Source organism: Tachypleus tridentatus, chromosome 7 (genome assembly GCF_004210375.1).
Source record: "Tachypleus tridentatus isolate NWPU-2018 chromosome 7, ASM421037v1, whole genome shotgun sequence".
NCBI lineage: Eukaryota > Metazoa > Arthropoda > Merostomata > Xiphosura > Limulidae > Tachypleus > Tachypleus tridentatus.
In genome coordinates this window covers 53,219,602-53,242,298 of record NC_134831.1, presented here as the reverse complement: position 1 = coordinate 53,242,298, position 22,697 = coordinate 53,219,602, and the positions used below count along the sequence as shown (strand labels likewise).

The 22,697-nt window shown below is 35.4% G+C and overlaps 1 protein-coding gene across 1 annotated transcript; it reads left to right on the top strand.

Moving 5' to 3' along the window:
• Nucleotides 1–644: 644 nt before the first annotated feature.
• LOC143257996 (neuropeptide Y receptor type 2-like) lies at nt 645–5,980 on the top strand. The gene is made up of 2 exons (XM_076517038.1): nt 645–694; nt 4,397–5,980. The coding sequence occupies exon 2, from the start codon at nt 4,408–4,410 to the stop codon at nt 5,890–5,892; it is 1,485 nt and encodes a 494-aa protein (XP_076373153.1). The 5' UTR covers nt 645–694; nt 4,397–4,407; the 3' UTR covers nt 5,893–5,980.
• The last annotated feature ends 16,717 nt before the right edge of the window (nt 5,981–22,697 follow it).

Here is a 22,697-nt window from a genome sequence, read left to right as displayed (position 1 = left end):
TTGGATGCAGTTAACACATGTTTAAGTGAAATATTGAGCGACAACATTGATGCAAAGTGTTGGGCACCTAGCAACAAGAAATACGAAGACAAAATAAAATCTGTGAATTTCAATCTTAAACAACTAAACCAATTCCTCACTTTCAATAAGTGTAGCTACACCAAAGTAAATTTTATTTTATTTGTCCAGCTAAATAATGTAAGACCGTATCGAAGACTCATTTTAAGCAAATTGAATTAAAGAAAAAACAACCACTCATCTTCACAACGAATTGTTTAATCTTTCTCGTTTTACATTTTTAAGAGGAAAAAAATGCTAAAATTACTAAAAGCTTACTAATCGCGCTAATAAAGTCACCTTGATAACAACTTCGTTTGATTGAAAGTCGTAAGTACGTGCCATCTGTTATATCAGGGTATAAGTGGTTCCCTACTCTTTTTCCCCCACCTCTAATACTCTGCTGTATTACTATTTCTCTCCTGTCCCCTCTAATGCTTTGCTGTAGTACTAGTTAACCAGCTATTTCAAGAGATTGGAAAGAATGACGTCAAGTGTCCTGCTAGATTACAGATAAAACAACTTCAGGTATATTTACATATATATTCTAAATTTTGTCATAATGTGTTCAGTCGTACAACGGTAATTAACGTACAACAATACATCTAGATTGTCATCTTATATACATTTTAAGAAGGTAAGACACTTATTTCTTTGTATAATGTTACTTTTTATTATCCAATGTGAAATTTTTCTTCTGTTTCTTTTTATACTTAAAACCCGATTTACCCATATAATTGCCCTGCTGATTCTTTGTAGAAACCTGCCATTGGCACAACAGTGTCTCTACTGACTTACAACCCTAGAAACCGATTTCGGTCCCCGTGGTGGGTAGAACATGGATAGCCCATTGTGTGGCTAGGTGTTTAGCTTCAAACAAGCAAAAAATTCATTATAGTAGGAAAATGATGGGAGTTATTTGAAAATGATTCTTCATGTTGTCCACCCAGTCTTATGAGATCTAATTCTAAGAGACAAATGAAAGGATCTTCCCGTGGATATTTTAGTGTCACACATCTTTAAGTAGCTTGAAACTGAACACTATTCGCAAACGTACACTACACGAACCTTCATTCACAGTATGTAAAGAGCCCGGCATGGCCAGGTGGGTTAAGGCGTTCGACTCGTAATCTGAGTTCGAATCCCCGTTGCACCAAACATACTCGCCCTTTCAGCCGTGCGGGCGTTATAATGTTAATCCCACTATTCGTTGGTAAAAGAATAGTTTAAGAGTTGGCGGTGGGTGGTGATGACTAGCTGCCTTCCCACTAGTCTTACACTACTAAATTAGGGACGACTAGCGCAGATAGCTCTCGAGTAGCTTTGCACGAAATTCAAAAACAAACAAACAGTGTGTAAAGATGGAATCAAGAAATACACTTACGAAGCACAAGATAGTAGTGAATACAGTCGTCTTCATTTAGTTAGTTTTTTAGGGGGGGGAATAAAATTGCTTTCAAATATTTGTGTTTTTAAGCACTGAATAGAGCTAATGCTTAGATCGTGCAGTTCCACAAGCCGTGGTTATTACAAAGTTAAATATATGTGTAAACACCATGAATTGCTATACTGTTTGTATAGTAAATTAATGTGTGCGTAAATTCAAGTGGAATTAAACTTACATTGATATTTATTGGAAGATTGTGTTTAAAGAAACTTCCAGCATATTGCTTACTCTGCAAACTTTCCTGAAAACAACAACAATAACAGGATTTTACCAAAATAATTAAGACGAACAATGATTCTAGTTCGTTCTTTCTTATGTCAAAGTTTTCTATCGCGGATTAATAAACTATATTACTGCATACAAATTTATATTCGACTCCGTAGATAATTAATCATATACAATTTTCTTAACAAAGAGTTACAGGAAAAAACTGTACTTATAATGTTTGTTGATGCTGGTGTATCTTGGTTTGAACCACTGACCGAAAATTTACATCACAAAGTTGTACAGTGGGATATATGTTTGTCTGTACGTACCTAATTAAATTACTTCTCGCTGTTTTATAGACATTAGCGTGCCTATAAACATTCAATGCCATTTTTTATAGTTTGTGACAATCTTTTCTTTCAATCAAAACAAGTGCGATATCAGAGGGCTTTTTCTTTTATGAAAACAAATATATTTCTTTAATAACTTTTATGAGTTCGCTTGGCCCGGCATGGCCAAGCGCGTAAGGCGCGCGAATCGTAATCCGAGGGTCGCGGGTTCGCGCCCACGTCGCGCCAAACATGCTCGCCCTCCCAGCCGTGGGGGCGTTATAATGTGACAGTCAATCCCACTTTTCGTTGGTAAAAGAGTAGTCCAAGAGTTGGCGGTGGGTGGTGATGACTAGCTGCCTTCCCTTTAGTCTTACACTGCAAAATTAGGGACGGCTAGCACAGATAGCCCTCGAGTAGCTTTGTGCGAAATTCCAAAACAAACAATGAGTTCACTTGCTTATCTTGATGTTACTACATCACGTTGTCGAATAAACAAGTTCGAAGGCTGTGTTCATTAACGGTACTAGTCAAAATCTAATATCCGGCCATTTAATTTCTATTTAACGTATTTATCTATAGTACCAGTAAAAATATAGTTACGTTTCAGAGAGAGTTTGGTGATCGATAGAAATGGTCACACCTTATACAAGATGGCTCAGCATTAAGCCTACTCATTTACTTTAAGTGTGAGACTATACTTTCTTACTGATATGTCAAAATAACACCAATGAGAAGTGTAAACTGTTTGATGTTGCTGGTTATTTTCTTCATAAGTTGTATCGAACTGTCTGTTGCACTTTTTATTACACGTTCATCTTAAAACCCTATCATTCTGAAAGAGTTGGAGACTATTCAGCTTTTCAATAGAAGTTATCTCTCCAGTTTTATTGTTAGGTATGAAATATGGCGTGATGCAAACTGCATTCGTCAGCTGGTTATGATGTATAGGTATTGTTATCCATACCACAAATTGTTTGAAAGTTTGTTTGTTTTTCTTCTGTACTTTGTTGGTGATTCATACACCTTCAATAGATGATTCCTGACACTACTAGAATTAATCTTTCCATTTATTTTGCATTTAAAAATACTTAAATTGTTAAACAAAACATTTTTTTTATACTGAAGGTATATTTATGTATGTACGTGTGAGTGATTAACTACATTCTACGGAAAGTATATTTATGTATGTACGTGTGAGTGATTAATTACATTCTACGGAAAGTATATTTATGTATGTACGTGTGAGTGATTAACTACATTCTACGGAAAGTATATTTATGTATGTACGTGTGAGTGATTAACTACATTCTACGGAAAATATATTTATGTATGTACGTGTGAGTGATTAACTACATTCTACGGAAAATATATTTATGTATGTACGTGTGAGTGATTAACTACATTCTACGGAAAGTATATTTATGTATGTACGTGTGAGTGATTAACTATTTGCTACGGAAAATATATTTATGTATGCATGTGTCAGTGATTAACTATATTTTACAATACTCCATTTTATGATCGATTATTAGAGTCCTATTTTTTCATTATTAACGAACCAAGGAAGTTGGTGATTCTCGTTATTAAATTGCTCGATTTTATCATTACACATTTAGGTTATTATAAATGAATATATGTATCAGCAGCAATAAAAAAGAGGCTGCGAAATTAAAGTAATTTACAGAGAAACAAACATCTTGAAGTTCACCTCGTACAGCACATTTGATATATTCGTTCACTTCCCAGAATGAAAATCTATATAATTTCCATATAATTTCATTCTATATTATCTACGTATAGTTAATGTTAAGAGTAATCGTACTGTACTACAATTTGTTTTGTATTTTATCGTCATGGAGAATAATTATTATAACGAAACATCTTTTATTATATATCATCAAACATTTGTAGAAAGCATGTGTGTTTGTACTTTTCTTAGAGCAAAGCCACATCAGGCTCTCTGCTGAGTCCACCGAGTGGGATCCAACCCCTGATTTTAGCATTGTAAATTTGAAGACTTACCGCTGCCCCAACGGGGAAGTTGTAGAAAGTAACGTGAATGCATAAAACACTTACATCTATATATATATGTGGGGGGAGATGTATTTACTTACGTGGGTGAGTGATAAGTTATGTAGTTAGTTTGTGGGTGAGAGGGTTTGAGTATGTAATTGTCTAAATACGCGCATCTGTATACTTGTGTATGTACGTGCGTGTAGGTGTAAGTATATAGTTGTAACGTGTAGGTGAATATGTACTTGTAACCTATACGCTAGAAACTACTAACGAAGATATTATAAAAAGAACATATAAGTGAGTTATAGAACTTTCTATTTTTTCTTCACTCAAGCAGGATATTTAGCGATGGATGAAGATAACCCACTGAACAAGTCCTATTTCCTGAACCCCAGTGAGAAGTGGAGGGGAGTTTCGAGAGCATACTTCACATTCTATAGTGAATTCCAGCGACCTCTTCAATTACGTTTGCTCGAAGTTGTATTTTTGTCTGCTATCTTGATGCTCGCCGTGCCAACAAATATCTTAATAATGTGGGTGTTTTACCGCGACCGCCGCATGAAGACTGGAACCAACTTTCTGATCATTAACATGGCAGTTACCGACCTGATATTTGCCGCCGGTATTCCTCTGATTGCTACAACCAGAATCACCGAGGAATGGTTATTTGGAAAGGGCCTATGCAGTGTTTTGTTCTATTCGCAGTGCTTATGTGGGTTTCAATTGACTTGGACCTCGACCCTGATCAGCGTTGAACGCTATCGTGGACTTTGTTCTCGTACAGCATGCTCTAAACTTTCTACCAAGCATACTCTTGGACTCATTGTTGCACTTTGGGCAATAGGTAGTGCACTGTTATTACCATGTGCACTATTTTTTACTGTGGTTGTTTTGCCCTATGAAAACAATGTAGTGAAGTTTTGTACACTTATCTGGCCGGATAGAACAACCGTGGGAGAAACTAGTACTTTTACTGTATCTTTTTTACTTCTAGTTTATGTTCTCCCAGTGTCTTGGTTGGTCTACAACTATCGTCAAATTTTCAAAACACTTAAGGAACATAACTGGGGCGTGACAACACATGGTGGAGCCGCCTATCGACACGGAGGAAAAACCTTGTATGAACTGCGATCACAGCGCCACTTACGTACAGTGAAAATTTTGGTAACAAATGTTGTGGTGATTGGGCTGATGTGGATTCCAATGCACGTGGTAGTTTCCATTGTTTATTTTGACAGTAAAAAACAGGAAGGGATGTACATGCATTCTCACATCTACATAGGAGTAATGTGTTTCACTCTCTGCAACACCTTTGTTAACCCCCTTCTACATTGCATATTCAATTCTACTTTTAAACAGTCCCTCTCCCATTTGAGATTATGGTTTTCTCGCCGATGTAATCTGATATTCTTAATTTCTCAAGCACAGCAGGAAGATAAGGAACAGCCAAAAACACCACGTTTATTTCTAGTAAACAATGACTTCTGGAATAAAGACTCAAAACGAAAGAATGTCAGTAAATCTAGATGTCACTTTAAGATGTCAGATTTCCAGAATGAACGACAAAAGAATCAACATTTGCAAGAATTATCTTTATTTCGATGGAATAGAGACCTACAGAGCTCATCTCTAACGGCAAAACACGTACATAAATATCACTACCAAATGACCAAAAAACACTCTTACAGTAAACAAAGGGAGAATAAACAACCAAGAAAGACTACTTTATTTCATTTAGAAAGTGGTCTTTGTGGTCATCAAGTAGTATGTCTGTCCAAAAACAAGCCACGTATTTGCTGGGAGCAAAATAATAATAATAATGTATCAGAATAAGCTTAGTTTATAAATTCATGAAAAAATTAAAATATATCTATTTTTAGTTTCGAAACGTTAAAAAAGAGTATTAATGTGTTTTCTTAAAATAAAACATCGTTTTTGGTCTCGTTATTACAGACATTCAGTAAATATCAAAATACATTTGTTATATTAATATCATGATAAAATGATAAAAGACCATTTACCTTTTTTAAAATCTTTCATGTCAGTTATGATTTACACAATTAAACTATTTTTCAAACAAGTAACTTACGCTAATTACTGCGCCTAAAGCTGTGAACATTACTATTTCTTCAGTTTTCAGTTTTTGTTTGTTGAATATATAAAGCCCGATTAAATCCAAAAATGATAGGTATGAAAGTTCTAATTATATAGCGTAATATTCCATGCTTACTTCATATGAAGAATGGAATGAAAGTTACAAAAGAGGTTCTTTTAATATTTGATAATTTCACATGATAAATAATATAAAAATTATTACAACGTCATATTTAACAAAGAGTAGCCGCCCGCTAGTACAGCGGTAAGTCTACGGAGTCAGGGCTTCAATTCCCCGCGGTGGGTTCAGCAGAAGACCCTATCTGGCTTTGCTATGAAAAAAACACGCACAAAGAGTAAAAGAAAAAATATTTGCCAAGAAACACCTTTGGAAGCCCAAAACGTTTTAGATGTAACAAAAGATTTTATTTTCAGAAACTATTATTAGTATTATGTCAATCTTGCCTTTGTAGCGAAACATACACCACATTCTAGAGACGCAAGGTATATCCGGTGCTTTAAATTGCAAAAGATACAAAAATTTCCCAGAAATAATTATTTACAGAATACCATAATGTATAGCATACTGTGAAAGAAACCGCATTATAAATTGTAAGGTGTGTTTGATAATTTGAAATATTAAAAAATTAAACAAGAAAGCTGTCAGATGTTAGTCCCTCCAGTGGCACAGCGGTATGTCTAAGGGCTCACACTTCTAAAAACAGGGTTTCGATACCCACGGTGGGCAGAGCACAGATAGCCCATTGTGTGTGTAGCTGTGTGCTTAATTCCAAACACATAAACATGTGTTAGTTTCTACAACATCCCATTACATTATTTTTAGAAACTGAAAAATCGTCAAATTTGTGACATATCATCATCACCCTTGTTAAAATGTAGAAAATGTCGCGTTGAAAAATCAACACGACATAAGAGTGTATAACGAAGACGTGACTAGAGTATGGCATCTCTAGAAATGTACAAGTTTTCTTCTTACTGCTTTAATCTTTATTTTAGATGATTCTTTTGAAATCACTAAATATACTTTCAAAATTACAGTTCTTTTAAACTAAACATATTAGTTCTGTGGATTTAAAAAAACAATACTACCGACAAACGTTTCGAACGTTCTTGAGAATACGTACCTAATTTGTTGCCATTGTTTTTAGAAAATCTGATCACACAGCAGCACGCGCTTGTCAGCTCTAGAAACGATGCCTCTTTGTATACTAATGAGTGCTCATGTAGCTAAATCATTGACGATTACATCTTTTCTAGGCACGTGGCATTGTTTCCTCATGTCTTAATACGATAAAATCGAGACTTTTGTTCAGAGTTAAGTGTAGTCACAGTAGGCTTTGCTCAAAGTTCTTGACGATACTAGGTATATACTCTTAAACAAAAATAAAAAATGATGTCTCCTCATAAGGTTGATGCAGACTGACATTGCCAAATTCCTTTTCATCGTTGGTTTATTCGGGTAAAGGTTAATATAAATTCATTAGATACGAACCATCTGGTTTTAAAATCTTATTTAGTTTTGTAATTCTCTGTCAAAATTTTAGTTTATGTAAATCTAGAACCCTTAGATCTTCGTATTTTAATTCAGTATATTTATTCAAACAAGAGAGAATCTTCAATAGCCGCGACACTTGAAATTAGTTTAAGCAGGATTAGAGTAAATTAATCCTTGAGATATTCCCCACCCCTTTTTTTTAATACCTATATTTTTGTGTACTAACAATGCCAACCGTAGGGCGCTTGCGTGTATACCTGATTCAATTTTATTACTCATCAGAATCTTTACTAGCTTATCCTCAAATTTAAATTCTCTTAGACTGGATTAGAGTAAACTGACATTGGGCGTGGTCAGATATATCAATCGAAAAGTTTTGATCTCATAAATCCAAATCTTATTAGATATCAAATCGATCATTAGAGAACAAAGCTACGAGACAAACGTTTGTATTTAAAAAACTCGGAGCTATTCTATGAGCCGCTATGCTCGGGTAAAAATTATTGGACTGGCCTAAATCATACGTTAGTTATATGTTACATAATGTCCAAAATTATTGGACTGGCCTAAATCATACGTTAGTTATATGTTACATAATCACTGTCAAATAATAATAGAAACAGGTTAGTATTTAGTTTCGAATTAAGCACAAAGTTACATAATAAGCTAGTTGTTCTCTGCCCACCTCGGTTGTTGAAACTCGATTTCTAGCGGCGTCATTCAGCAAATATACCGTTGTGCCACTCGAGGGCGAATGTTTAGTCTACATACATATGCACTACTGTTCAAAAATTTAAGAGCACCACTCAATCTCCTGTGCATAAAATGTCTAGGATAGAATACAATAATAATCCCCATCTAAAACCCTTGTTTATTCAAATACCTTCCAAATCATGTGTTTGGTTTAAATGAATTTTAAGAAATGAGAGGTATTATTAGAAATGACACTAATAATTTTTTTCTAAAAACTAGGGCATGTAGTTTTTAGTTTTTATAATGTTAAAACTTTTATAGTGATGTACAACATCATAAAGCATTCTAAACATTTATGAATTTTCTATTCTAGAAGCATTCAAAATGTTTTATCTTAATCATATAATGTATGATTCTGTATAATGTAGAAGAAACTTTCTTTAATCTTTGACTAGGAATTCGGACAATGTTTGAACAGGTTTTTGGAAACAATGACGATATCTCACCCAAATATGTTTATATAGTCTACGTTTTTATTTATTTTTATCACTTGTTTAAACGACATCTTGAAAATTTGTTTGTTTGAAATTTAGGTTTGTTTCTTTCAATGTGAGAACTTAATTACATTATATAAGATACTGATCAAATGTGGGAACTGTAAGTGATAACTTTTTCAAATATTCATAATAAACATACTCTTTTATAGAAAGAAAATAGTGGATTGATTTAAATAATAGTTTGATTTACAGAGTCTAAGAGAGAAATTAAAGAAAAACAAATCTAAGAAATTTTAAGCAGTAATCTGTACCTTTTGATAATTGATAGATGGAAACAAGGGAGGACAAAGTTTCTGAGCCAGATAGTATTTCCCCACAGGTTTTGAAGGAGGTTAAGGATTGGATATGTGAGGCATTTGCTACTAGTTGTTTGTAAGAAGTCTTGAATAGTGTGCATGTTTCAATGGATTAGAAGTTATTTAATGCCATTTCTCTTTTTAAGGGAGGTGATAAAAATTGTTCCAGTAATTATAGGCCTATTGGCCTTGCATCAATTGTAGGAAGAGTTTTGGAAAGTCTGATAAAAGATGCTTTTTGAAGTCATTTAACAAAGTTTAGAATTGTATTGGATGGCCAACATGATTTTATGAAGGGAAAGTTGTGCCTTACAAATCTTTGATGTAGTTGTGGATAAATAATGTAAATTTGGTGTATCTGGATTTTCAGAAAGCCTTTAACAAGGTAACACAAGGCTTGTAAAAAGTTATCTCTATAGGTGCTTGGGGATAAGTTAAATAATTGAATAGTATGGCTGGATGAAAGAAAACAGAGGGTTGTTGCAAATGGAGTTAAGTCAAATTGGATTAATGTCACAAGTGGGTTGCCTCAGGGTTCAGTCTTAGGGCCTTAGCTATTTATTTACCTCAATGAGATAGATGAAAAAATATAGCTTATATTTTTCGAGATGAGGAATTACATATTGATGCAAAAAAATTCGGTAGTTTGTTCCATAAAATTGGTTTATCATTGGAAATAAAAGGTTCTATTTCGATAAAACAGTTGTCAAATAAATTTTTCATTCAAATGCAAAAGACTTAAAAATTTTCAAAAATGATTGGCAAAAACAAAATGCGTACTCAATCAAAAAATAATATTTGTCTGAGCACAAAACAAAAAATATGTAAAGAAAAACTTAGTGCAATTACCCACAATTAAAACATCATTCAAAAAACTTCTTGAATATTTATAAAAAAATTAAATAAATTGTGGTGGTCAACTTTATTTGAAGTAATATTAATATAATGTAATATTATATAATGATTACTTTTGTGATGTGAAATTTAAGAAATAAATAAATAAAGCAGTTAAGCTATATAATGTATTTCTGTAATTTTTCGCTCCCGTGAGGTATTGTACTTTTCTATTTTCAGGAATGAAATACAACTCCAAGACATACATTTTCCGATGAAGACGCAATACATCACTTTTGTATACAGAAGACTACTGTTGGGAAATTTCTTTAAAAATATAAATATATAATCTAAATAAAGTATAAAACTAGTACCACTGATAATAAGACCATGCACCAGAAAATGACCTAAGATTTCCAGATACGATGTTAAATACCTTAGACTTGCTTCACTGAGAGACAGATGCGACTTTGGCAGGTTCCTGCAATACTTTAAGAAACTACTGGTGTTGGAGAAAAATAATTGGTAGAGGAAGTATCCAAGTAAGATACTGTTTAACCAAAAGAGATGATCTGTATAATACTGGTGGAATTCCAAATTCTGCCCAATATAAACAAATACTAATTTACCGCGAAAGTCGCTTAGTTGGAAATATTTTATTTTAACCATAACCATATCAAAAATACAGAGAACGTGGTAAAACAGCTCCTCAATAGAAAGGGGAGGAGATGAAACCCAGACATATTTGGTGTAACCTTCAAACATCAGTATTACTGAGTGTATATGAAAGTATCTTGATGAAATAAAACAGCAAAACAAATGAAATCAGTGGAATATTTTATTGTATGTAATTTAAATCCACCAACTATATAAAAACCTTAAAGATAGCATACTTATTCAGCTTCAGGCAGTGAGTTTAACAAAGGTTGGTCACAAAAAATATTAAAGAAATAAACTAAATTTGCTTTACATGGATTTGTTTTGCCTAGAGACGTTACATTTTAAAATACCTGCATAAGAAGGAACTTCTTGTTTTGAACTTAATATATATGGTGTTAATTGAATGGCTTCTTATGTATGCACATTACTCTACACTTTGCAAATACACCATGACCGTAACTCTTTCCAACGTTCTTTAATTTGTTAAGTCCATTCATCGTGAATTATGTACGTTAATACTTATAATCACGCTTCTTCTATTCAGATCTCCCTATCCTTAATATGAAGGCTTTGTTCATCACTGGCCCTTGCCAAATCGTAAACAAATTAGAAATAACAATAACGCTACATCACCTATGGTGTGTGTAAGTATATTAAAGTTAACAAGAGAGTTAATATTAGCATGTTCTTTTATACGAGTGACTAACTTTATTATAATAGAACCAATGTAACGCTATTGACAGCAGAAACAAGTAAATTTACAAGCAATGTAAGAAGATTGAAAAGATGGAATTTTTTCATTAAATAAAAAAAGAGAACTAAAGTGACAATTAGGTTTAAAATGTACCTCAGTTGTACCTTCAAACATACCCTGCAGATGATATTTTTAGATGACTTTTAATAATCAAAGAACATTTACCTACATAAGAGAAATAAAAAAAATATTAAAACAAGTATAGATCGATATACATGTAACCTAGCTAGTTATAGTAATACAGAAAGCTTTAATTCTGCAAAAAAACTGTTGAAATAAGAAAGTCAAAGCTATACAAACTGAATTACGTAAAATTAAACACAAATTACCCTACTTTGGGAAATCACAGGAATCATATTAATCTAGAGCAGATAGCCCTCGAGTAGTTTTTTGCGAAATTCAAAACAAAACAAGCAAAAATATTACTCTGAGACAAATTAGGAATAGAAGTTTTAAGTTTTAAATAACTCAGTTTTTTGTAGTTTTGAGTTTTCTGTTTCAATTCTTTTTGTAGTATTAGAAGTTTCCATGTTACTACCAGTAGGTAAGTTACATGTATATTGATCCATAGTTGTCTTCATAAAAACTGACCTTTTTATTATATCTTTTGTATTTTATTTTCATAAGTTATATTTTTTTGTGCGCCAGCAATACCAAACGTGGAGCGCGTGTATACTCGATTCGAGTTAATTACTCATCAGAATTTCTAACAATTTACCCTCATATTTAATTGTATCCTTGTTTCTTTTGAATTTCGCGCAAAGTTACACGAGAGCTATTTGCGCTAGTCGTCCCTAATTTAGCAGTGTAAGACTAGAAGGAAGGCAGCTAATCATCACCACCCACCGCCAACTCTTGGGCTACTCTTTCACCAACGAATAGTGCGATTGACCGTCACACTGTAACGTCCTCACGGCTGAAAGAGCGATAATGTTTGGGGATTCGAGCCCGCAACTGTCGAATTGCGAGTCGAGTGCCTTATTCAACTGGCCATGTCGCACCATTAATTGTATACCTAAAATAGCGCAACGTTTATTTCATATACATCTATACAAGCATCCAAGATAATCACTGGAACTTCAGATGGAATAGTCTTGTGAAAACAAATCGAGTGATAAGGTTTGTATTTTTTTTTTTGTATGCTTGTTTGGGAAATTCACTTACTTATTTACATGAAAATTCGTTCAAATACTAAAATTTTGATTAAATCTATAAACACGTATATAGCGAGCAGCTTTATACGTACAATCGCTCTTAGTTTTGTTCAATCAGAACTGTGAAATAGTAATGGTTAACATTCCTACATTTTAAAAGCGGTTTTAAACAGCAATTTTTCTGGCTGCCGTTTCGTTTCATCACGATTCCTACTACTAAGTACTACTATACTTAATTATAAGGTAAACTAATAACCACAATATTTCTAGTCACATCATAAGCACAATATGTAACTAAACTTCGCTTATTTAAGCAACAATAAAATATTCTGCTAACAAAATAACTCGGAATATCATCTTCACACAAGAATTTTGTGATGTTCGAAAATTCTTTTTGTCGGAAAAGCTAGATTGGTTCTACTAAATTAAAGTAAATAATTCGTACGAAATAACACGCTAATGCTATATTTCTAATTAAGTCTAATGTACTTATATACGCCCTAGGTGAATGTAACGTTTGTGTTCATTCTAATTTATTTCAGATCTTGAATAGGGCCACTGATGAAGAAACCTCCGTATTAAAGAGACTTCATCTATTTATAAACTGAGGCTCGAGTTCAACGCTGTCACTTCAGTTTGCAACTTGTTGTTAAAGCTTCTAGCTCTGATGAAGCAGCAGTTGCGAAACATTGGTTGAAACGAAAAGTGACTGTAGAGTAAATGTGTTTCTTTTTTTCTTACTTTACTGCTGAAAAACTCTATCATTAAATTACTTGTCAGTATTCGTTAATTTAAGTAAAGTATAGTCCTGTATTTGAACAGAGAACTGGAGAAGTCTGCTCGTTATTTATTTACGAACGTTAAGCAGTATTTTAAGAAATGTTCTCAATAATACTTAGAAGAAAATGGGTTAAGACGGCTAACGTAACTTTGAATGTGGTATTCATCAGTTAAGATTAAGGCCACTAAAAAACAAAAGGTTTCAAAATTATTCTTTTGTTGTTATAAGTGTAACTTCTAGTTAAACTAAACATTGGACATAGGCATTTTCATGTAATGAAAAAATAACGCACTTTTCACGTTTGGGGGCCGTTTTACCTAAGAATTTGGATATGTGCCTTTCCCTTCTCCAGAAAATGGGGAAAATTATCTCATATAACTCATATCACGGTCAATTTAAACGAAATATGTGTTTAGAAATCACCGATGATTTCAGTAGGGGTCGGGAAGGTCATGAGTCATGCGCGAAGTGCGTATTGTCTAGAATGATGGCGCAAAGGAACATTGGTTTTAGCAAAATTGCCTCTATACTTACTGGCTACATACTGTAGCTGATAGCAGTTAGTGACGTCACATACTGGAAACTCATGCATGGTGCAGTGCTAGCCATTTGAAGTTCAAATTATTATTACGAAAGTGAGCCTTTTCATTTTAGTTTTGAATAGTGACATAGAATTTGGAACTACCCATGTTTTATATTGACATTAAATAAATTATTAATACTATATTATGTAAACTGGAAAACAGTGACCTCTTAAGTTATTCTGATCTGTAAAAAGTGACTCTTATTAATGTTATTGTTAACCTTAACCTAACCCTTTAGCAGAACATGTATAAACATTAACAAATGTCCAGCTACATTACACGTTAATTATTAATATGTAATGAACTATTGTTGCTAACACAATGTATATGGATGGGCTACTGAACTTTACAAACATTAGCAATATAATACATGCGCTGACACTAATACAGTTCATTTGGTAGTACACAGTGTTTTTCAAATAGCTTATAACAAAACAATAAATAAACAAAATACTAATCCAATACATCATAAATAATAATGCTTAGCACACAAAGGGCAGCTACCCCAAGTAGCTCAGTGGTAAATCCGAAGATTTGTAACACTAAATACCGAGTTTCGATACACAGAATAAACAGTCCATTGGGTGGTTTAGCGCTTAACAAGAAACAAACGAGAGTGGGGTGTCTTATCCTAACCAGTCATGGTAGAAACGTTTTGTTTTGAGGTTGTTTACGAATATTATATGCTGATTCATCATCGGTGATTCTTGGCAGATTTACCTGGTGGTTTCCATTTCTTATCCAGATACTTATCTTTAATTTAGCAGAGAAAAACGAGAGGGAAGGCATTTGGGCTACTCTTTTATTAGCAAGTAGTGTGGTAAACTGTCACATTACGCTCCCTTATGGCTGAAACGACCAACATGTCCGGCGACGTGAATTCGAATCCGCTACTCACAGATTGCGAATTAAGAACCCTAATCACCAACCCCGTGAAGTAGTTGAACAACGTAAATTTTTAGGGAACTTGGACTTATTCAGGTGCAGACTCTACAGTTTATAAATGTGATAACATACGATTTTTCCTTTGTGGTATTTTGCGTTCATGGGGCTTCAGAGGTGGGATTAACTTATGTAAGTCATGCATTGCTATTTAGTCTATTAGTTTTGATTGATCCTAAACTACAAATATTACGTTAGCATAATTTACAAACAACATCCACCAGGAGATCATAAAATTATAAATATGATTTCATTTTCTTGGTTTGAAGAACAACCTTATCACTCAGCAGTGTAAAGGGTCTTTGAGTTTGTTAATATTTTTAAGAGCAAAGCTACAAACCTACACAGTACTCTTCACGGGTATCAGACTCAGATTTTTATCGTATAAACCTTTAAGCTAACTGTTAAGCAATGAGTTGAAGTTCATTTAAAACTATTATTTTCAATGCTAACATTAGACCCTGTTAAATATAATGGGTTTAATAAGGAAAGTGTCTATAGATTTTTTTCTGTTGCTTTTAACTCGTAAAAGGAACTTACAAGAGAAGAAGAAACAGAGGTTATGCATTTTATCCCATAATAAACCTTTTACTACTGTGCGTTTTGTTACGTTGCTGAATGTATTGTAAAACTCTATAAGAGACATTAAGTTGTCCCATGTGTACCTTATCATTGGTTGCTGAAAATCATTATCTGTACTCACTAGAAGACCCAGATCGTAAACCTACCGCTAATCCATCGGAATTCTAAACTGAATTACTATCTGTTGCTATTTATATCTCATGACATCAGCTTGCACAAGTTTTACAAAGCTTGTGTTTCTCTAGGGTTTCTGTAGTATTTAAAAATAAATGTCTGTTTTAGGAAGATGGTGAACTAAACACTTCCCATGTCTTTATGTAAAACGTATAAAATATCACAGAAATTCAATCTTATAGAAGGAAAATATTTCTAACAACACAGAATATTTCAGTGCCATTTGGGATAAGGATTGAAGCAAAAATAAAATTTTGTATGCGTTCTACAGAACATAATTCTACCTAATGCACAACATTTTTGCCTTATTCGAATATGTTGGTTGGTTGATTTAGTGTTTTATGGCACAAAGCAGCTAGGCTATCTGCGCCAAACATCCGGTAAAAAGTTAAAAGTAAACTTAGTAAAATTCATAAAAGGAAATTAAGGTAAAACAAAACAAAGTTTAAAAAACATAAATAGCTTAAAACCAATGTTTACATCTAGTCTACAATGTCAAGAGAAAAACTACAGTAATTCAAGTTGTAAAGGACTTTCTGTAGCGTAACTGTAATAATCACAACTCGCCAGGAAGACTAACAGGTAAGTTCAAAAAAACACCGTCAGTCACCTGAAGTTAACCTTACCAGTCCTGGTTCCGAGTTATTTGACGTTATGGCCATTTTCAAAAAGGAAAGTAATAAAAATGTTTTAAAAGGCATGTAGCAAAATTATAATAATAACTCGCCAAGATGACTAACGGGTAGTTCAAACAGCAGCGTTAGTCCCCTGAAGTTGGCCTATCCAGTTCTGGTTTCGAGTTATTTAATGTTATTGCCAGTTTCTAATTTCAAATCGAACTAGATGGACTGTGATTTTTAAAAGGGAGCCACATTAAAAGATGTAATGTAAAAATAAAAAAACTTAAATGGCATTAAAAAGATTAATGGCCCTTAAAAAACTAAAAACATTTCCAAGGTGGACAGTATCATCATCACCAATAACACTGTCTAATATTATGGACAAACCTTGGGACAGAACATGTTTAGAAAGGTGCCGTCGTTCAGAGTCGTAACAATGACAAGAAAGTAAAATGTGGCTTATTATGACCTGAGTGTTACACAAACTACACACTGGTGCATCAGTTCCAGATAAAAGAAAAACGATAAGTTAAAAAACTGTGACTAATGCGTAGTCTAGTTAGAACAACTTCCTCTTTCCGATCCTTACGGAAGCAAGACAGCCAAAGTCCAATATAGGGTTTTATTTGGAAAAGCTTGTTTTTGCGTTGTTCATTCCAAGTCGACTGCCAGCTTGCACAGAGCCATAGCCCATGTATGGAAAAGGCACAGTGGTGACAATGCCAGAGCAGATAGACTTAGCTGCAATGTCGGTGAGCTCGTTCTTTCGAATACTAAAGTGGCCCGGTATCCAGAAAAATTGGATAGAAGTAGATGTTAAAGAAAAATGGGCCATTCGGCTTTGAATATCGGCAAGAACAAGGTGTGAACCAATGTAAAGCGATTCCAGGGTCAGTAGAGAACTAAGCGAGTCAGTATAAATAGTGCAGTTTGAGTACTGCTTAGCTTCTTTGTGATCCAGGGCAAGATAATGGCATATTGTTCAGAAGTGAGCACAGAAGCTGTAGAGGGGATTCTGCGCGCAACCACCGAACAGGCACAGTGGTGACAATGCCAGAGCAGATAGACTTAGCTGCAATGTCGGTGAGCTCGTTCTTTCGAATATTAAAGTGGCCCGGTATCCAGAAAAATTGGATAGAAGTAGATGTTAAAGAAAAATGGGCCATTCGGCTTTGAATATCGGCAAGAACAAGGTGTGAACCAATGTAAAGCGATTCCAGGGTCAGTAGAGAACTAAGCGAGTCAGTATAAATAGTGCAGTTTGAGTACTGCTTAGCTTCTTTGTGATCCAGGGCAAGATAATGGCATATTGTTCAGAAGTGAGCACAGAAGCTGTAGAGGGGATTCTGCGCGCAACCACCGAACCACAACAAACCATGGCAGAGCCCACAGAATCTCATGATTTCGAACCATCTGTTTAAATAGGAATGGAAGGATGGTTCAAAAGATATTCAGCAAATAGCAGACAGTGTTTCCAATCAGAAGTGTCTAATTTTCTCAGATGACCTAAAGACAGGTCATAATTGGGGACTGTAAGAAGCCATGGTGGGATGGGCTCACCAGTGGATCAGCAATGTTATCCAAGGAAACACCCAATTCATCCAACTGCGCCTGGATACGAAAACCAGAAGGAGCAATGGCAGACCATCTGGACTGCAAAAGCATGGCCAATCGAGGAAGGAAAACACAACCCTAGGTGGGATGCTTTGGTAAGGAACGAAGTTTCGAAACATATAGCAAAGACAGTTGCAAACGGCAGAGGTGTAAAGAAGGTTCACGAGACTCTATGTATAAGCTCTGAACTTGGGAAGTGCAGAAAGTCCTAGTGCAGAGCCGAAGTCCTTGATGATGAAAGGGGTCTGACATCTTTAAGGCCAAGGTTCTGGCAGAGTCATAGATAAGTCATCCGTAGTCAAATTTGGATGAAATAAGAGTACAATATATCTTTAGCATAGAACATCGATTCGCTCCCAAGTGGTGGAAGAGAGGACACGGAGGATGTTCAGTGCTCTTGTACATTTGACCCGTAGCTGCTTGATGTGTGATATAATGGTCAGCTTACGGTCAAAGATATGCCCCAAGAACAGGCAGCAGAACTTCACAAATACGGAGTTCAGGATCAGGGTTAATACCCAGTTAGCAGCAAAAGTGCATGCAAACAGTTTTATAGAGAGAGGAGTTGTAGCTGTTTGCTGTGTCCACTTTAGTAAACGATTGAGGGCAGTCTGTAGCTGCCACTCAATATACCTCATGTACGACGACTGACATGAGATGTGAAAGTCGTCGACATAGAGACTATTTGCAACAGTGAGAGGGAGTTGTTCAGTGATGACATTAAATTTAACCAGAAAAGTGTGACACTCAGAACACAGCACTGAGGGACTACAAGTTCCTGTAGAAAGGAATGGGAAAGTGTCGACCCCACACGAACTCGGAATCTTCTATAAATTTTTTCAAATAAAAATGAGCAAAAGACAACGTAACCCATATATATGGAGGTCTAGCAAAATTTCATATCTCCATGTTGTATCATAAGCCTTCTCAATGTCAAAGAATATTGATACAAGATGTTGTTTGAGAAAGGCTTCTCTCATTGACGTTTCAAGTCGAATCAGGTGGTCCATGGTGGAGTGCTGTTGTTGGAACCCACACTGGGTGGGCGAGAGGAGGTTGTTTAATTCGAGGAACCAAACAAGACGAGCATTAACCATCCTCTCAAAGGTATTACAGAGACAGCTTGTCAAAGCAATTGGACGGTAGTTTGAAGGAATCTTGGGACTCTTCCCAGGCTTGGAGAAAGGTAGGACAACAGCCTGGCACCTAACATCAGGAAAAAGTCTCCTGCCAGATCCGGTTAAAAACAATCAGAAGAATAGCAAGAGAAGCAGGAGATAGATGGCGCAGCATATCATACTGTATATCATCAGGTCCAACCGATGTACTGCCAGACTGATGAAGGGCCAGTTCAAGTTCCATCTCTGTAAAGGAACGATTGTCGTCATAGAGACAATCAGCTCGAAAGGAAAGAGGCGTTTGCTCTTCCCGAGTCTTGATGGCTAAGAAGATGGAAGAAGAAGCAAAAATGCTAGATATCCGGCAAAAGATTTCACCAAAAATATCAACGATGCTCTGGGTATCAGCTACATCCCGGCCATCAGAAAACAAGATCGAGAGGTGGATAGAGTTATATTGCCCGCTGACCTTTCGAATCTTGTCCTATATGACTTTGGAACTGGTAGTAAAAGATATGCTGGTTGTGAACTTAATCCAAGATTCCTTCTAGCTTTGACGTCTTACCTATCGAGCATGTACACGGGCCCACTGAAAGCGATGCAGTTCGAGAGTGTGGAATATCTTCGAAAAGTATCCCACGCTCGTTTTTTAGCCTTCCGTGCCATGTGGCAGGCAGGATTCTACCATGGACGAGGATATAGTGGAAAATGTGTCCAGGTTTTAGGAATACGTTGAGCAGCTGCTTGCATAATACAGTCAGTTACTGTTGCCACACAGTCGTCTATTGATGGCTTACAGACGATGGCAGGATAAAGTTCTGCGAGAGCAGTGAAAGAGTGCCAGTTTGCTTGATCCAGCTCCCACCGGGGTACACAGGTCGGGTGGCATCGACCACAGCTAGTCTCTCTCAAGATTATAGGAAAATGATCACTGCCTCGTGTATTATTGTCAACCCTCCATGAAAAATGGGAAAATAATAAAGGGGAACAAATTGATCAATAGCAGTAAAAGATTGACTAAGTGCATGCAAATAAATAGAAAAACCAGTATTGACAAGAGAAAGGTTGTGATGAGAGAGCATACGCCCTACAGGGCAACCCCTTCTATCAATTTTAGCACTTCCCCAAAGGGAATGATGTCCGTTAAAGTCTCCCAGAATTAAAAAGGGAAACGGCAACTGTTCAATGACGGCATCAAGGTCTGATTGATCATATGTCTCTCCAGGCAACAGGTAGAGAGAACAAACAGTTTTGGTATGACCCAAGGAAATACAGATGGCTACGGACTCCAATGGTGTGTCGAGTGATAAAGACAGGGTAGGCGCATCCTGATCAACCAACAGTGCCACCCCTCCATGCACTCGTTTATCACACAGACTGTCATTTCTGTACAAAGACAACCACTGAAAGGTGACTGTATCGATAGGTTTCAGAAACGTTTCCTGTAAGGAAAGACACACAGGATGGTAGGAAGAAATCAGTGTTTTGATGTTATCCAGATTAGAACATAAACCTCAACAGTTCTATTGTATCTAGGTGGCATTTTTATTTACGTACAGGCGAATTGGGTGGAGAGCCCTTCTGTTTACGGCCATGTATTTTTTTCATACTTTGAGGGAGGTCTATCGACTTTAATGGATCCTGCCCTGGGTCGATTGGGCAGGCTTTTGATGTTGTAAGGGGATTCCAGTGACTGGGGACGTGAACAAATGATTGTTTTGCATCTTGGGGTGGGAGAAGATGATGTATCCGAGGAGATGCCTGTACCCGGTACCAGAGGATGTGGATCTTGGGGTTTGTTGAAATGTATGTGATGGACAGAGATGAGCGTTGAAGTTGATTCATCAACTTTTTTAACCATGAGGAGGTAAAATGAAAAAACAGAACCTTCCCTGGGAGGTCCCCTCACCCCGTACAGGAATCCACATCGAGGGGTCGAAAATGTCACAGGATAACATGTAAACACGTTTGTAGCGAAAATATCGCAGGATAACATGTGAACACGCTTGTTGTGATAAGACAAAATATGACTCTAGCTGGTGTAGTGAAAATCGAAGTATTTACTACACCAGCTAGAGTCATATATCATATATATATAGAGAAATATCAGACATCAGTCGGTATCAAAATGTTTTGAAATATATATTTTGGAGAGACTTGCATACCAAGGTAATTTTTTGTTAAACTGTACAAGCTTCCTCTGATGTAATTTGGAACTGTCAACTCAGATAAAATAATCAGCAAAGCTGTGTTGTTGCTGATGCTTTTGACAAAGTGTTATTCACGTTTTATTCTAGATAAAAATCTAAGATAACAAAGTTTACATTTGTGCATAACATGCAGTGTTTTAAAGTTTCATCGTTGAATTCTTCATTTTTTGAAGTCAAAACGTTTCATTGGCGTAAATGTATATGTATATAATGTTAACTACACGGAACCTCAGTCAAAATAATTTGTTACTCACCGTAGAACGTTATAAATGGTTATCTTTCTTCATATGATGACCTAATGGTTAGAGTATTGAGCTGCAGATGAAGGTCTCGGAGTACAAGATGTGACACCACTGAACACGCTTCATATTTTTAACTGTTAGTGCTTATAAATGCGACAGTAAATATCATTAGTCGGTTCAAAAGAACATGAAAAACTTCTTTACTACAGCAGATGTTGTTGCTTAGCTACACACCCTCGTGACAGAAGTTCAAATATTGGAACGACTACACCTAAACCTTCAGTGTCCTCTGAACTGACAGTTAAATTCGCGTTCGCAATACACACAAGGTGCTTTCTGGTTTTATACTTCCAGTTCCATATTAAAACACAATGTCTTTGTTTCATTTGCTTAACTGTGTAGGTGATAGTTCCGCTTGCCTAAAACACTCTTTACTGTTTGCTTATGTGGTGTTCTGGGTGATTTTTAAACATAAAATTAACGCATCAAAGCGGCATTTTTCACACTGACTAAAGGGGTGCTTGTCTTTTTCAAAATAAATGTACAAAAAATGCAAATATTTAAGATAAATATCGTTGTTTGAATCAAAACATCCCAATTTGTTCAGCGCATAGTGTACTTTTTTGTTACCATAGCAATTGGCTCTTGAGCATCAACCGAATATAATTAAGTATGCAATGCAACGTAAATCAAACGACTTCGTACAAATGGGCCAAGAAGTTAAGATCACCCACTCTTTCTTACAGGATGTAAGAAAACTAAAAGGACGTCGCTATTTCATAAGCAGAGGGAAGTTTTAATGATAAATAATTCAATAATTATACGTTTGCCTATTTCTTTTATTTGTACGTAAGTACATTATTTACCAATATTTAGTCATAACTCGTTATCTCTTCACAGAGTTTATCGTGGACGTTGTCATACATTACATTATTGTCATTTTTTACATTATTCCATATACACTAAAACTTCATGCTCTATGACTAATATACATAAAAAACACACCAAACTATCACATTTTTCAAACCACAGATCTCTTGATGCCTTTATACATTATAAAAAAACTCTTCAGGTTTCATTCACTATTTTAAACAATAAATTTTCACCTGATGTTCTAGTTGGATAAATGCGAGGGAAACTACATTTTTACGTTCCGCACTAGATCCTTCGAGTTAATTCAGCGAATCCATGGTTTTAAACCTTTACAAGCACG

Bases quoted from the DNA above. Each gene is read 5' to 3' on its own strand.
- LOC143257996 (XM_076517038.1), top strand. From the start codon at position 4,408: ATGGATGAAGATAACCCACTGAACAAGTCCTATTTCCTGAACCCCAGT.